General features: G+C 45.9%; 1 protein-coding gene and 3 non-coding genes across 5 annotated transcripts; all 4 read right to left on the minus strand.

Moving 5' to 3' along the window:
* Positions 1–113: 113 nt before the first annotated feature.
* PABPC4 (poly(A) binding protein cytoplasmic 4) lies at positions 114–14,256 on the minus strand. 2 transcript variants are annotated; one of them, XM_064635070.1, is made up of 17 exons: positions 14,148–14,255; positions 13,584–13,826; positions 13,094–13,316; positions 7,261–7,454; positions 6,870–6,985; positions 6,263–6,402; positions 5,947–6,041; positions 5,230–5,367; positions 4,545–4,640; positions 3,798–4,070; positions 3,455–3,542; positions 3,176–3,292; positions 2,477–2,604; positions 1,765–1,858; positions 1,526–1,656; positions 1,346–1,445; positions 114–449 (listed from the first exon to the last, which is right to left on the minus strand). In XM_064635070.1, the coding sequence occupies exons 3-16, from the start codon at positions 13,284–13,286 to the stop codon at positions 1,359–1,361; spliced, it is 1,890 nt and encodes a 629-aa protein (XP_064491140.1). In that variant the 5' UTR covers positions 13,287–13,316; positions 13,584–13,826; positions 14,148–14,255; the 3' UTR covers positions 114–449; positions 1,346–1,358. The 2 variants fall into 2 exon arrangements, with proteins under 2 accessions (XP_064491140.1, XP_064491141.1); XM_064635071.1 differs by lacking the exon at positions 13,584–13,826 and having other exon boundaries at positions 14,148–14,256.
* Positions 2,904–3,037, minus strand: LOC135402400 (small nucleolar RNA SNORA55). The gene has a single exon (XR_010425110.1). It is a non-coding gene; the product is annotated as a small nucleolar RNA SNORA55 (small nucleolar RNA).
* Positions 4,161–4,289, minus strand: LOC135402402 (small nucleolar RNA SNORA55). The gene has a single exon (XR_010425112.1). It is a non-coding gene; the product is annotated as a small nucleolar RNA SNORA55 (small nucleolar RNA).
* Positions 4,791–4,923, minus strand: LOC135402401 (small nucleolar RNA SNORA55). Its single transcript, XR_010425111.1, has one exon. It is a non-coding gene; the product is annotated as a small nucleolar RNA SNORA55 (small nucleolar RNA).
* Positions 14,257–16,486: the final 2,230 nt, after the last annotated feature.

The following is a 16,486-nucleotide window of genomic DNA, read 5'->3' on the forward strand; positions in this document are numbered from 1 at the left end:
AACTCAAACCCCAATTTAATATATTCACCCCCTGATAACTGCCCATCAGTTTAATTTCACAAAACCACACCACGTTTATTTATCAAACAGAGAGAAATGACAACAAGCACAGAGCAAGTTTATTCCTTTATTGATAAATGTTTCCCAAACTTTCCAAACTGGATTGTTCAATTAAACGCAAACCCACAAAATACTTCCAGCCTAAAATCCTCAACGTCTTCCTCAGAAGACACAAGGGGTAGCTCTGTTCTGACAAAGGAACCCCCATTCTGGTTTTGGAAACCTCGAGCTTCAGAGTTGGCTTTTTAAATAAGATCTTGAAGATTAATTTACAAAATGCAATATAACTATGTGATATGATGCATGGCATTGAGATCTGCAGGACAGTGAAGGATCTTCAAACATCTTCAGCTGATGTCTAGGAAGGGGCTATTTGGCTTCTTTGTATCCTACAGGAAAATGGGGAGACAAGTTACTCACAGCATCCCTGCTCCAGGCTAGGGAACATTCCTGAACTACAAACCACAAGGACTGCAATATAATTTGGAAGGTATGGAGAAGCTGTTCACAGTTGTCAGATGATCAGAAATTGCAATTCTCCACAAGAAACTCAAATTCTTTACTAAATCAGCCAGTGACCGGAGCCACTGAGAAATATACGGATGAAAATAAGAATCCTGATCATTCTTCACCAGCTTGAGTTGTGACATGTGACTACAACAGCTTCACAAAAAGTTCCAGGGATGTCAATTCCAGACAATCCACAGGAAAATGGATCATCAAAAGCAAGAGCAGGCATTTGAAGAATCAAAAACCTTATTCAGAAGTTAAATGAGAGCCAGCTCCAAATACAGGTGACACCATTTGTGTGAACAAACCTGTGCCCTGAAATGACACTCCCGACACCAGCACTTTATAACAGATACTGCAGGCAGATGGTTTTCAGGATAAGGAATGGGCATTAACAGCCTGTTTAGCCTCAAAGTCCCTAGAGCACCTTGTGTGTTGCCCATTTCCCACATCAGCAGTTCCACAGGACTCATTCCAAAGCTTTAGTCCTTCCTGGAACATGTCAGCTGCAAGGAACACTTCAGGGACTTATACAACAGCTTTCTGATGCTTAAATAAAATAAGGTATGTGAAGAACATTAAGTTTTACATAAGGATTCTGTAGGGAGAAACTACATTAGGAGTTTTTTGTTTGTTTATAAAGAGGGGACTAAAATCAGACAAGTGCTGGACACGGCCCTGCACGGGGCCTCCAGACTGGTTTGGTCACTAACAATCATGTTTTATTTACTGATTCTGGAAGCTTCTAAGTGAAGCTGAGGACGGAGACACTCACCAGTCATCCTGGTTCAAGAGGTAGCAGCAACCACACCCACTTTCTGGGCAGCTTCTTTCTTGGCTTGGTGAGCCTGCAACACGGCCACGGCCTCCTCCACCTCGGGGAGACAAACCCAGTGAGACCTTCTCCCTCCGAGCCCCCCAGAGCCACCTCACCCAAGGGAACACACCCGTCTACCTTCGACCGGAGCGACTCCGGAGACTCCAGCATGTGCAGCAGCTCGGAGTTGTCAATCTCTAGCAGCATTCCTGTGATCTTCCCAGCGAGGCTGGGGTGCATAGCTTGGATCAGAGGGAACAAACGTTCTCCTGAGGGGAAAAGGAGTTCGGAGGAGTTTCGATTAAAACGAGTAATTTTTGAGATCTGAGGGGATTTCCAGATGGGAGGTCATCTGTGAGCGCTGGAGTTTCACTTACCCAGCATCTGTTTCTGCTCCTGGGGAGGGGCAGCAGCCAGCATGGAGGCTGTCAGTGGCTCCTGGCCCTGCACATGCACTGCAGGCTGAGGTGTCTATAAAGGACAGACATGAGGGTTCTGAAATAGGCAATAGGCTGATTCCATCATATTTAGACAATACTAAGGTATTCCCTCCTAAAACACAATCTTTGTCAAGCCTACAGCACACTTAATTTCCAGAGAAGGACAGGTAAGGTGCCCTTGGTTCACAAACGTGCTCCCTGCAAGTCCTGAGCTCAAAACCCCATAATGCCATACATGGGCACTGTAAACCTTACAAAAACAGGATCAAATATTGTGAGACACTGAGAAAGAGCAACATCCACTCCTGCCTTTTTCACAATGCAGAGGGTTTGTGGGAGAAGCAAACTGTGCTTTCAGTGATACCCTGGTGAGGACTTGGCAAAGAATAAATGGTTGCAAAATGGGAACAAAGCAGCAAGAAAAATATCCTTACAGGAAACCTGGACAAAAAAGGGCGTGGGAGCACAAGACAGATAAACCAATCAGCGTGCCCCTGGCAAAGGCACAACTGCCAGGTTTCTAAATTCCAAATTATGCCTGTCTGGGTTATAAAAGTCGCTTAAGTTTCTATAAAAACACTTTAGTTGCATGTGAAACCTGCTCCCTGAAGTAACTGCAGGGACTTCCCAGCCCAGCCCCTGGAGTTACCTGCAGAGGTTGGACACCTGGGTGTGGGCTGCGGACACTTGAGGCATATTTGTAAGGAGGGACAGCTCTGGGAGCAGGGGCAGCTACAGGTGGACGGGGAGCCAAATTCTGTGCTGCTGTGCCAACACCTGCAAAGGAAGGAGATCAGAGTGACAAACAAACACCTCCAGCAACATGCAAGCAAGTTGGGATGTCTGGTATTAACCGTTGAATCCAAACCATGCTCTGCACAGTAATAATCCTTTAGAAAGCAGTCTTCAAACTGTAACTTGCTACTTTATTAGTGGGCTATTCTCCCTAGGACTAATCCATAGATTCCACATCTTGTGTTTTTCAGCTATTCCCTAGAATAAAATGAATTTGGGCGCTCTACTCTCAAAGTAAAATCCATAACCTACGGAGACTTCTGTTGTTTTTTTGAGTGGTTAAGTGTTGCAGAGGTGTAGAGATGAGTCCCAAACCAGTGGAAAACAACCCATCTGGATTTCCACTGCTGTGCTGTAGCACCAACTGTCCCCCAGACCTGCACTGCACAGCGAGGAACAGGAAAGAGTCAGGTGCTGGCTCTGCCCCTTGCTCCAGGTGACCTTTGGTTGTCCCATATCTGACAACCATCTCTGGAAGCGGAAGTCAAGTCTCCATAGCATGCTCCTCCTTCCCTCCAGGACAAGGGGAATGGCCTGGGAGCAGATCCCTTACCAACTCGCTGGGCAGCAGCCGGGAGGCCACGGGAGGCCGGAGCATTGGCAGGGGCCAGATGGCGCAGGGCTGGCCGGGGTCCCGACTGGCGCATGGCATTGGGCATTCCCTGGAAGCCTGATGGAAAACACGGGGGGAGATCCTCAGAACAGAACCAACCGGCAAGCAAGAACAGTCAGCTACAGGGGTTGTGCGTGGAAAGGAAAGCATGGATTGTTCCCATTGGGAAGTACAGCCACCAAAGGGTCATACAACCAAAACAGCCTCCGGCACGCTCACCTTGAGGTCTTCCTCCTTGCTGCCAGCGTGGGTTGGGTCTCATCTGTGTCATCTGGTTGGGTGCATAGTAAGTGGGTCTGCTCTGAGCCTGAAGAAAGATCAGACAAGCTCAGAGGCAACATCTAAGTGAATCACAAACATTGTTTACAACATGTTTTGGCAGTGGTTGCCAGGACTCAACACTCAAGTCAGATTAAGAGAACAGGCAGCTGGCAAGTCACAGAATTAACCCCACTGACTGCGCCCCTTATTAGGAGTTATTTGCTTACAGACATAAGAAAGGCTCAATGAGATTAATGCTGCTGAACCAACAGGTTAAAGAACCCACACTGGCTCAGCTCACCTGGGGCACAGCAGGCATGAAATACCCCCCAGCAGCAGGCTGGAACTGGTTAATGATTGTGTTGGCAGGCAAGGCTCTCATCCCAGCGATGCGCTGCATGTACTGGTTGGTGAGATGGGCCTTTCTCTCCTCCTTCCTCTGTGCCAGTGCCACATACAATGGCTTGGAGCCCACAATCCGCCCGTTCATCTCTGTCACAGCTTTCGTAGCTTCCTCTGGAGAGGAAAAGCAGACAAAGCCAAACCCTTTGCTCCGTCCATCTTCCAGCATCACCTGCAGTAAAGATCAATTGCTAGTGGAGGACCAGCAGCACAACTTAGCCTAAGAATCACTGTTTTTTTAAATTTCAGGCAGGTAGGACATAACTGTTGCAGAGGTGTAGAGGCAGGTACTCAATGGAGAGTCACTTGTCTGGATTTGCTCTGCTTTGCTGTCAGCACCATGTGTCCCCAGGCCCACACTGCGCAGTAAGGAATGGGAAAGATTTGGTGCAGCTCTAAATGCCATTTCCTGCTCACTGAGAGTCACTTAAACAGGCATGTTTGCCCCTTCCTGTCTCCCCTCTTGATAAGGGAATGAAGCTTTCAGTAAAATCCCACCAAGCCCCAAAGAAATCTGTTTATTTACTAGTCCAGATATTTTCAGAACCACTACGACCAGAAGATAAGAACTGCCCTTTAATCCCATGTCAGACAACAGTTCCTTCTTCAGGCTTTAAAATTGAAATACCCCTAAACCCAACAATACCTTGGCACTCGTTATTGACCCAAAAGGTGAGAACTCCTTCCTCAGTTTTTCATCATCTATAGTGTCATCTAGGTTTTTAATGTATAGGTTAACACCCTGGAAGGGAGAGAACAGTAAGACATTCATAACATTAAAGAAAATCTTAAGCACAGGAACAGTTATCCATCTGCCAGAGCTGTAATTTATCTGAAAACTCTTAATTTAGCATCATGTTCCTTTCATACCACCCAAAGCTGAAGGTGTGATAAATGTTGCAAAGGCGTAGAGACAAGTCCCACTGTGGTGAAAGGGAGCTTGTCTGGATTTCCTCTGCTTCCCTGTTGCATCATGTGTCCCCAGTCCAGAACTGCACCTCAAGGAGCGGGGAAGTTTCAGATGCGACCTCTGACATGACCCAGTTCTGCCATAAGTTAGAGACAACAGTGCAGAGTTATGCTGCCTCTTCCCATCCCTCTGGGTTTCCCCGTTTGACAGTCAAGGAGACTGCATGCCTGTTTTCTCATGTCCTCCTAAACGCTTTCACTGCCAAGATTATTAACCCTTTGACACCAAATACCACAGAGACACCTTTAAGTTTTAACTCCCAGGGTCTCTCACAGGACAATGACTACCCTGTCAACTCCTTTTGAGTCCAGCAATGGACTGAAAATGGTGCTTAAAATCAGAGAAGGAACAGACTAATCACCTGGTACCGGCTGAGTCTCTCCTGTTTTAGCTGTTCAAACCTTCTCTTCAGCTCTGCCTGGCGCTCAGCCTTCTTCTGTGCTCGGCCCACAAACAGCATTTTCCCATTGATATCCTTCCCGTTCATTTCTTCCACTGCCTGCACAGAGGGTCCAAGAGGAAGCTGTCAGCTGCTGAAGCAAGGCAGTACCTGATCCTGTAAGGAACAGGCCTGCCCAGAGCTCACGTTGTATCCTGCCCGTCAGTCAATAAATCAAAGTTTGCACGTTACCTTTGCACTGTTTCTGTGTGACAACAGGCTAATTAAAGACAAACTGAAGTTATCAGGACAGATCATGCTGACACAACACCATTGGGAATTTATCCCCACCCCTTCTTGAAAATAAGGCTAAATTTTAACGAGCACACTGCTTAGAGAAGACCATTTTTAAACCATGTTCTCACTCTAGAAACCGTCCCTCTCCTCAAGCCCTGCACTGTAGTATTTCTCCAGCAATTAACAGTCTTGATTATACCACTGCATGCTGTGGATCTAGGAAACTGGAGAAATGCCAAGTTACCCTTGAATGTCGAGCTAGTAAGGTGCAAAAGGTTTCTAAGTTCCCACATCTAGAAGCAGTTATGCCTGAGGCAGAATCTTTCTTTTCAGAAACAGGCTCCCATGACAAACCACGTTTTTCTTCTCTGAAGATACCCAAACAACAAAAATCGGTCCTACCTTGTTAGCTTCTTCATGCTTTTCAAAGCTTACAAAGCCAAAGCCTTTGGATTTTCCAGTGGGGTCTGTCATCACTTTAACACTCAATGTTTTACCTGTTACCAAGGGACAGGGTTAGTAAAATATCATAGACCTATTTCAAGACTATTAAGCTTCATAAAATAACCTCAGCCTCTGCCTCCTGCCCAACATTTGGCACAACTACTCCCACACCTCAGCCTTAAAGTGACCCAGGTAGAGCTACACAGACAGTAGCAGCACTCAAACTACCACAGTTCATGGAATTCAGTCTCATTTAAAGTATTTCTGTATTTACCATATTTGCCAAAGAGCTCCTTTAGTCTTTCATCATCCATGTCATCCCCAAAGTTTTTAATATAAACATTGGTGAATTCTTTTGCCTTGGCTCCCAGCTCAGCCTCCCGCTCCTTACGAGACTTGAATCTCCCAACAAATCTGCAAGAAAGAATGAAAATCCCAATAAACAGATTGTCTTCAAGAGTGGAAGAACAATGTGTGACTTGCAGCGAGGCAAAAAAATGAGTGTGTAGTAGGAGCTGGGAATGGGAACAAGAAAGGGTGACAGCAGAGGACAACAAATGGGCCACAGACCAACCAGAAAAATCACCTGTCCTATGGTCAGCCAAGGACGCCCACCCAGCTCTGCACCTCTGTCCTGTCCATAGAACCCACCCGCCCGCTAGCAGAGAGGTGGCAAATCAAGGCTTGGTCAGGGAAACCCACCAGTCCTGGAATGGAGGGGTAGCAGGCCATGGCTTGGGCAGGGTCACTCACCAGCCCTGTAGTGGAGAGGTAGCAGGCCAAGGCTTGGGCCAGGAGAACCAGTGCCTTGTGTGTCCCTGTTAATACCGAGATGCCTCCCGGAGCATGTGAGCGCTGCTGCTGCCGGCTGTGACACTCACACTTTGCGGTCGTTGAGCAGCATGCCGTTCATCTTCTCGATGGCTCTATCTGCAGCATCCTGGGTCTCAAAGTGCACAAAAGCGTAGCCCTTAGAGCCATTCTCATCACACACCACCTGCAACACGGGCAAGGAAAACAAAACGTCAGCCCTCTGGACGCGGTGCCTCCTCTGTCACATTCAGGTGAAAGTATCTTACTGCCCGGGGCACGACAAAGACAGCGTCTGTGTTTCAGACTTCACAACTTCAGCAATGCCCCAGCTTTTGGCCCACTCTGCCTTTCAGAATCTGCTCCTCATCTGGTGAAAGGTGCCCCTTCCACTTCCTACACTGAACTGTCTGATCCTGTCCCCACCACAGCAGAATTGGACAAAGTTACCACATCTCTCACCTTGCAGGACAAAATGTTTCCAAACGCTGAGAATGTGTCATAAAGTGCCTTGTTATCAATGGATTTGTCCAGATTCTTAATGAAGACATTCCCAACCCCTGACTTCCTCAAGGAAGGGTCCCTCTGAGACCACATGATGCGAATGGGTTTTCCTTTGATCACATCAAAATTCATGGTATCTAGAGCTCGCTCGGCTGCAAGAGAAGCCAAGAACAGATTTATGTGGTTGGTTAAAGAATAAAAAGGTTTCCATCAGGTGGGTGATCATTTCCTCTGAATTTTACCCAGCTCATGGAGACATTTGGGCTACTATCACAGGTGACCAATGGCTTTTAATTCAATGTTTCAAAGGAGATCTTGCAGCACAGTCACTAGACATGTTAAATATATAAAAGGTTTCACAGACTATTTAAATTTACATTATAGCAATATTTTAACCAGCACAGTAAAATGGATGTCAAAGAGCCTGGGGTCTATTAGCTATATTCATAATTATTATAAAGGTAAATTGCTCCCTCAAAAGGAGGAAAGGCAATTCAGGAAAGCCTGTTAAAAAATGGAAGCGATAAAAGTGACTGTTTGGCTGTTTTTCTTTTCATGAAACTCATATCTACCCGTACTCATTTCTATTCAGAGAAAGGATCATCCCCCTGTCAGGTCAGGGGAAATGTGCACGAACACGTGGCTGGCAGGGAGGACAACATGAGTCAGCTTCTACAACTTCTGTGGCCAAAAAACGGTTCCCAAGTTGCTCAAGCTAAAGATGACAGCAAGAGTTGGCAAAATTCTGGGAAAAAAAGTCCATATACCCAATCTGATTAAAGGGAAGTGTTTATCTAAACTCTCAAAGCCCAGCACTGTCATTCTAACCTACACTGAAACCCCCCTCCATGGTGCTATTTCTGCTGCCTACTGGTATATTAAAAGGATCATTACGTACACACATCAGGATCTTGTTCATAAAATTGAGATGCTTGGATTGTTCTGGGCCAGAAAACACTCCCAGCATGGAGTGAGCCGAGAAAAAGAAAGACTCTTAATTCCCAGCATGAAGCAGAGAAAGAGATGGAAAGACATGCATTAAAATCAAAGAATATTAACAGGGCAGAACCAAGGTTTTCCAAATTTGTTTGGCTCAGTTCTTCCAGGCCACCTTCACCCTATAATACTTGCTGATTAAATTTTAGGAGGAGAAAATTCAATTCAAACAGTTTCCTTCCTCTGCTTGTGCAGAGTAACTACTTAGCATGTCCCAAAACTACCTCTAGGAATTCCAGTGGGACATTGCCTACCAAAGCCTCCTGCACTTCCTTCCCCCTTCAACTACTGCATGGAAATTTCTCAAAATTTTTCATGTGCTTTGCAATGTTTTTTTTGTTGCTGTTGCTTCTTAAATTGAAGTGGGGCCATCACTGTTTCCCCCAGTCCTTCACACATAAATCCAGCTGGAAACAAGCTCTGCTGGACTTCATTCCAGCATGAAGGAGCCAGCCTTGAAAAACAATAATAATTTAAGGATTCTACCAGCTCTGTTTAGTCAAAGGTGTTAAGTGCAATTAACTGCCATGCTAAAATGATTTCTCAGCTGCTGCTCCAAGCCCATGCAAGCGAGGTTCCTCCCGCAGTCCATTCCTAGTAGGCAGTTTAGCAGCTGACCTGGTCCAGCTTGTCAAATTTGGCAGTGTTTATTTATAGCAGGCAGAGGTCCTGCAGAAGTATGTGTTGGCAAGGACACAAACTGGTTGTATATACCATTTGCAGCAGAAACAGGCTCCTGCTGAAAGGTGACAAGCAGATGCAGCAGTGGCATGTAACCAGAGGGAACTGTGAAGGCTCCACAGAGCCAGCGAGGTCCAGAGGAGTGAGGAACTTACTCCCAGCCCTTTCAAGCTTCCTAAGCATATACTTAAGCAGATACTATTGCACTGCTCTTTCAATAGGTTGCTACTGTTCCACTCTATCATTACACTCCTCTTAAGTTCCCTCAGACACTTCTTGTGAGCAGTGAAAGCCCTACATGGATTGAGGGAGGTGTGCCATACCCAGAGGTGGAAATGCAATCCCCATTCCACCAGGACCTCAGAAAACCTGTAAAGGATCAGCAGGACTTCTGTGAGTGACTCACATTAAGCACATCTGATTCATTTCCTTAATCTGAGCAAACACCTTCTCGTTTTCTTCTATTTAAGACACAAAGCTTCAGTTATTTCAGTTCCTGTATCTGTTTCTCTCCCACTGGTTCCTGTCATCCTTCCAGCAGACTCAAATGCAACTCATACAGAACACTATACACACTCTTAACCCCTTCCAGGCTTCCTTTTCATTCCTCTTCCATGGCCTTCTGGATAGGGAAAGCATATGAACACTCACTGCAGTTTGCCTCAGGCCTCAAAGTAATTAACCTCCCTTACAGGCTCCCAGAGCTAACACAATGCTGGAATTAGTGACTGTGGTTGAGCAGCAAGAAGACAGATAAAACCACACACATGAAGATTCATCCAGGAGAAACCCCACACAAGTTTTATTCTAAAACACAGATGCTCTGCAAACCCCAAGGCTCTCACTTAGGTCACCAAGCAAAAAAGGCTGACAACCCAAGCACACAGCACAGATTTAACCACTTATTTTTTAAAAAAGTGAGGGTGCACAGAGAACACACTTAAATCCCTCAATCACTGAAACTACAACGAAATGCTGCTGCAATGTAGCACTATGTCAGCCCCCACTCTTCCCTTTTAACTTCACACTTGCATTTACATTACACTGTCTTCTCTTCAAGGAAGAGAAGAGTGAAAAAGTTTCTCTGTACTCTTCTACACCTTGCTTCTTTACAGACTCTTATCTATTCCCAGCTCCGGGTTCCTTCTTGGCTTGGGAAACATTTTGTTTCCTCTGCTTTCAGAACATCTTATCTCTGTAGCCATATTAAAGTTTCTCTGCTTCATTACCTGAGTTGTCATGTCATGACTGTCAATGTTAGGAAACCCTGGAATGGAACTAAATTGCACGAGGAACACATGAAAAGGGAAATTCAGCTTTTCTTTCAAATTAAATGAGTTTGTTTTCTTTCCCTTCTTCACAGTCAGAAAAAATAAATATTAAAAACCACAGCTGAGCCTGAACTAGACAGAACTTTGAAGTGTTTCCTTACTCTGCCTATCACAGTAAAACAGGCTCAGTATCCAGCATTCCCTGGTTACTACAGCAAAGAACTGCCACCAAAAACAGCAGAGCTCATTTTCCCTAAAAACAACCTCTCTGCAGCAGACTGACAGTTAGACAAAGCATGTCCAGAAAGCAGCTCCCTCCAGGGTCAAGCATCACTCCACCACCTAACAGAAATGTAAAGAAAAACACAAGCTTTGACCCGGTTTGGACACAGGAACTCTGGGAGTGCAGAGCATGCTCAGGATGTGACAGCGTGAGCTCCTCGTGGCTCACGGAATGGGGAAGAGTTCTGGGTACTTGATTTGCTCTGTGGCCATAAGGACACAGTCCTACTCACCACACAAAATGAGTTAAAACACTGTTCTCCTCAGGTTTACAAAGCACTCATCCTTCCACAAAAGGTGCCAGGGACATGTAAACCATCACTATCACCCTCTTTTAACACCTACTGCCACTTCAAACATACAATGTGTCCATAAGAACTCCTCTAAAAGTTTGCAGAGCACAAAACCTCCTGATTAAGAGGTATTTTGTAGCACCTCCTCTCACTCACAAATCAAACCAGATCCCTCCAGTGCTCCAGAACACCTCCCATGTTTTCACAGATTTAGTGCAATGAAGTCCAAGTGCATTTCTGATTATGCATTCCTGGAAGAAAACACAGACCCCTCCTCCTCTCAGGAAGCCTCATTCAGGCAGGGCTTTGTACTGCCACCTTGAAAACATTCCCAATTTCTGCATTTCACAATAAAAACTATATTCTTTGTGTTTTGGAAGGGCTGTTTCATGTTCTGCTGCATTACATGTAGTACAGCAGCTGGTTTTTTTTTTATTTAAGCAGTTTGCCAGAAGAAACCAGGAGCATTTCAGAGGAGTTTTCAGGAGGGTAGGAGGAGTTTGACTATTTCTCTGTCCCCGATATTAACTCAATGATTAGGTTTAAATCACTTGACCTTCTGGGACCTATTAGTAACAAGACACCACTTACTTGGTTTAAGTATCACTTCAAGTGCAGGAGCTTCCTAAAATGTCTGCTGCCTCACCAGGAGGCCAGAATGGTGCAACCTCCCTCTAAATTCCTGCCTATTTATTACCATAAAAGATTACCTTGGAATATACTGCAAAGCCACCTATTTGTACAAGGTGCAGAACTTTTCTCCTAAAGCAAGCACATGTGACCAGCCACTCTTCCCTTTCTACATCATCACTCCACGTGTTAAACAGCTTTGCTATACACTTTAGGAGAACTTCATCTAGATTTTTGCACCCCATCTCCCCAGCATTTACCTCATCCAAGCTCGGAGTTCTTAGCTTTATTTCTGCTACTTGTTTTTATTCCTCTTACCCTGCAAAATGAGGTTATGTAGTCCAGGCAAAGGCAGGTGAGCTGGGATAGCTGTACCTTTGCTTTTTCAGCACATGAATGTACCAAAGTGGGGCTATAGGAGGGACTCAGAGCAGACAGGTTCATCAGAGCAGGACAGGACCACATATACGGGCTCTCAGGTTCTTTCCTCCTCACTGAGAAGTTTTAAAACACATAAATACACTGCTTAGTCTGCACAAAAAGCACTTCTGAGAGTCCCATGAAGGAGGAATCATGCAGTGGGGTGCAAGCCAGCTTCTTATCAGCCTGGCAAGAGAAAGGATCAGAAGTGCTCAATCAGATCAGTCCATATCCCAAGGAAAGAGCATGTAGAAGCTACTCTGACCAGGGAGAAGATGAAAGCTCTGCAAAAATGTAAAGCAGGAAAACCTACTGCAGGCTAAAGGAAACTTTACTTGCTGCTCAAGTCTGTGCTACTGTGAACTGATTCTGAATTCAAGGGAAAAGCCCATTCTCAACTATCCTTTGGATGTCTCTGTCACATTTAGGTGCTGCTAAACCACAGCACAGAGCAATAAACTTGCACTAGTCAGCAAGCAAAGCTCTGAAAACTAGGGCAGAAAATGCTGACCCATTTTCCTTCCAGAAAAGACATGTTCTGAAATGACCTCTCCTGTCCCATCTTTCACATGCTGCTTCAGCTCTGGAATACCTACTTGTAGGAAACAAACTGAAGCGTGGAAAAAAAGAAGAGTCTGGCAAGGGCAAATTAACTTGGCTTCTGCATGTGAGACAACCTGGTTTCCCATGGATTGAACAATGCATTTTCTCTCCATTTAAAGCAGGAACACCACTTCCCAAACTGGGAGACATCCAGCTGCTTGCACAAACACAGGAGTTAACCAGATCTGCCAAGTATTACACTGAAGTGAGTGGAACAGCTAGAAGATAAGTATTAACTGAGTATTCAACCAGGGCTGGCTACTCAGAGCTTTTTCTGCTAGGACTGACTGCACAAATACCCACAGAAACAGCCCAAAACTACACCAGAACGAAGGGGAACAGAGTGAGGATTATTTTTTTTATGTGAGGAACCAACACACATCTCCAAAATTTAATACCAGTGCAAGATATAGATCTATCAGAAAAGCTACTAAGATGTGCATTTTTGTAGACACCAAGCAGTGAATATTCCAATTCCAATCACTAGAAAGGGATTACTCGCCCCCATACTGCGTTTTGATAGGCATCTACCTTGGCAACACAGGCCACCGGCAGCGTGAGTTAGTGAGGAAAAACGAACAAAAAGTTGCAGACGTGGCTGTAATTGTCACTTACCGTCTGCTGGCTGCTGGAAGTTGACATAGGCATAGCCGAGGGACCGGCGGGTGATCATGTCCCTGCAGACCCGAATGGAGAGCACGGGACCAGCGGGGCTGAACTTCTCGTAGAGCATGGCCTCGGTGATATCGGGGTGCAGGTCCCCCACGTACAGCGATGCCATCGGGTAACTGCTGGCTGCCGTGTTCATCTTCCCCTCACCGCTCACTCCCGCTGTCGACTAAGCAGTTTTTTTGTTGTTTTGTTGTTTGTTTTTTTTCCCCTCTCGGGGTTTCTATAAGTCAAGCTTCTTATAAATATTTTAATTTCGGGGCAACACTCAAAAGTCTTATTTAAAAGCCTGCCTAAGCTGGGGCCTGCAGACACAGCGTGGGGAACGGGGTGGGTGTAACGGGAGGGGGGGGGCACCAGCACAAAGAGGGTTCGACAAGCCTGAAAATAAAAAAAAAAAAACAACCAAAAAAAAAAACCCAAAAAAACAAACCACCCTAAAGTTCAGCCTCCTGGAGCAGCAGGGATCGGATACGACGCCAAAACTGATACGACACCAAAATTCATACGCCGGCTGCCGAGCGCTTTTCCCGTCAGCTCTGAGGCAAAAAAAAAAACCCTCCTCAAGGTCCTAAAAACCACAAGGTCCTAAAAAACCCGCGTGCCTTATTTTTCTTTTTTTTTTTTTTTCCGCTTTGGATTTAGCCCAAATCCTGCAGAGCGGCGGCCGGTTGGTTTTCTGAAGGGGGGGGGGGGGGAGAAAAAAAAAGAAAAAGAAAAATAAATCTCTGACACGTATTTACATTAACATTTCTTTTAAAATCAGGCGTTGCCTTGTATATATTCTACAGAGGGTTATATTCTATAGATATCACAAATATATATATATATTTATGTGGCTGTGGCGGGGCCATACCCCACACGCGGCGGAGGCCTGAGGGCGGGCGGGCGGGAAGGAGCGGCCGCGCTCTTCGCTCGCCCACCCCCCCCCCCCCCCCCGCGCTCTCCCCGATCCCTCCCTGCCCTTGAGGCGCCGGTACCGGGCGCGACACCGACTCACCCGGCGGGCGGAGAGGCGGCGGCGGCGGCGGGCGGCCCTTTATAGCCGCCGCGGCGGCGCGTGTGGGCCGCGGAGCCGCGGAGAGGAGGCGGCCCGGGCCCGGCGGGCAGAGCCCCGTGTCCGTCCCCGCCGCCGCCGCAGCGCCCCCAGAGGGCGGGAGGACCCGCCCGGCCCTGAGGGGGCGCCGCCATTTTGGGGTCGCCACGGGGCGACTCCCCCCCCCCCCCCCCGTTGAAAATGACGCGACTTTCCTAATAACTCTTCTAAATAATTAATCAATCGATGGTAACCCGGCGTGATTTCCCGCCGTTTGTAATGAGCTGGCTGTTGTGGCGACTGAAAGGGGATACGTCATGATGGTCTGCTGAAAAGTAAAAATTAAGAAGGTCGGCAACCTACGTGGCCGCAGTTTGAATTAGATTTGGGGACCACTACACTCTAGAGAGGCTAAATCAATAGAAAACTGTCTAAGTGAAAGTACTCCAAGTCTAATCTTCAACCAAAGATGGATAATGAATCCTGTAAAAATAAGATCTGAAAATACACTCTAGGAAGCTAAATCAATCGAAGGTTGTTTAAGTAAAAGTTTAAGTTGTCTTTAACCGAAGATTGATGTTGGTGTCTCGTAGCAATAAAATACAAAACTACTCCAAAGGTTGTTTAAGTAAAAGAAGTCTAAGTTATCTTTAACTAAAGATTAATGTTGATGCCTTGTAAGGATTAAATGACTGACTGTCAAGGAGGGGCTTGAGGTGTTAAAAGTGTATAAAAGCTCTCAAAATCCTTGTTTTAGTGGGGTGTTTATGGAGGAGCCATCCTGACATTACCCTGGCCGCATATTAAAGGAATGCTGGCCTAACAGTATCATGCCGCTGAGTTTAATTTCTTTGAATCACAACACAGGGAAAATCGCTGAAAAAAACCTGCTGAAAATTACCAAAACCAACCTCGATGTGCGTCAATAAACAAAGCCTGGGGGAGGGATGTGTTGCTGAAACTGGACGCAAGGGATGCAGAATTTATAGGCTACAAGGACGTTTTCACAGAAGCCAGAGATAAAGAAGAAACTAACAAAGATAATTTCAGTGATGGTGCTGAAACCTTCTCTGTCTGGGAAAAAGATAATAAAAAGGCTGCAAATGTGGACTAATAACATAAGAAGCGAGAGAATCAATAACCAGTAGAAGATAGAATACTAATTAACAAAGAGAATTATGTAATTTATAGCCAATGAACATTAATTTCTTTGTTTGCCAAAATGTATCAGTGGTGAAAAGTTTTGAAAGTGCATGTTTGGAGAGCAACCCCACACTCACCCAGTGCTGTGAATAAAGTAATGTCTGCTTTCTAATACTAAAAATAGTGTTAGAGAGTTTGATTTATCCCGACGTTTTCAGTAACATCCTCAGGGACACGGTGGCCCACAGCGCCTCAGGGATGCTCAGCCATGGCCCTGGCACAGCCTCCTTGTGTGCCCCAGTGCAAGCAGGGCAAACATTTCTCTAGGGACAAGGCTGTTTACAAGACCATGTAGTGACAGGATGAGGGGAATGGGTTTAAATTGAAAGAGGGTAGGTTTGGATTAGAGATCAGGAAAAAATTCCTCCTCTGGGATTGTTTTTCTCGCTGCTCCAAGCTCTGGTTTTGGAGGTGTAGTGGTGGTGGGATGAGGAGCGGCCGTAGCTGGAGCTGTCCCCACAACCTCCTTGTCTTCAGGGCATAATTTTTCCTCAAATAAGTGCGAGTTCCTGTGGCAGCCCTGGCTCTGCGCCAGCTCACATCACGGGCTGCCCTGGAGAGGGACCAAGGGTCTTCGATGTCTCCCTGTGGTAGTGAGCTGTCAGTCCCTCTTCCCAGGGTGAGGGTTGAACAACTCCGAATGCAGAAGAAAGCCTCTGGAATAAGAGAGGGGATTCACCCCCCTCCGCTGTCCCATGGCTTCAGGCTCACGAGATTCGGCTCCGGGGAGACCCGTAATTATCTATTTCCAGCATCTTCAGTGGAGCGTGAGGACACAGCAGCACAGGATTCAGTGATTCATCAGTGACCTTCAGGCTCCATGGACGTCCTGTTCAGGGGGAAGTAAGGTAGTCTACAGAGGCTGGTAGCTGGGCATTGTGACTTTTAAATTCTGCATTAAATTACCTTTAATTTGCTTTAAAAGTGGGATATGATGTTATCATAAAAATGGGATATGATACCTATCCCTTCATTACAGTGGAAAAATGGAGCGTAGCAGAATAAAAGGTAACAGTAGCAAGGTAAATTGTAATACTTTGCACTATTTTCAGTCTGGATTGTTTTCTAAAGACACAAGTCATCCTCCTCCCAAGATCATC

Source organism: Pseudopipra pipra, chromosome 24 (assembly GCF_036250125.1).
Source record: "Pseudopipra pipra isolate bDixPip1 chromosome 24, bDixPip1.hap1, whole genome shotgun sequence".
In the NCBI taxonomy this organism is placed as follows: Eukaryota; Metazoa; Chordata; class Aves; order Passeriformes; family Pipridae; genus Pseudopipra; species Pseudopipra pipra.

Excerpts from the sequence above, each read along its gene's own strand:
- PABPC4 (XM_064635071.1), bottom strand. The coding sequence starts at position 13,286 with ATGAACACGGCAGCCAGCAGTTACCCGATGGCATCGCTGTACGTGGGG. Across the intron at positions 6,403-6,869 it reads CTGCTCAACGACCGCAAAGT|ATTTGTTGGGAGATTCAAGT; the intron begins GTGAGTGTCACA and ends TCTTTCTTGCAG. Across the intron at positions 1,446-1,525 it reads CGGAGTCGCTCCGGTCGAAG|GTGGAGGAGGCCGTGGCCGT; the intron begins GTAGACGGGTGT and ends TGTCTCCCCGAG.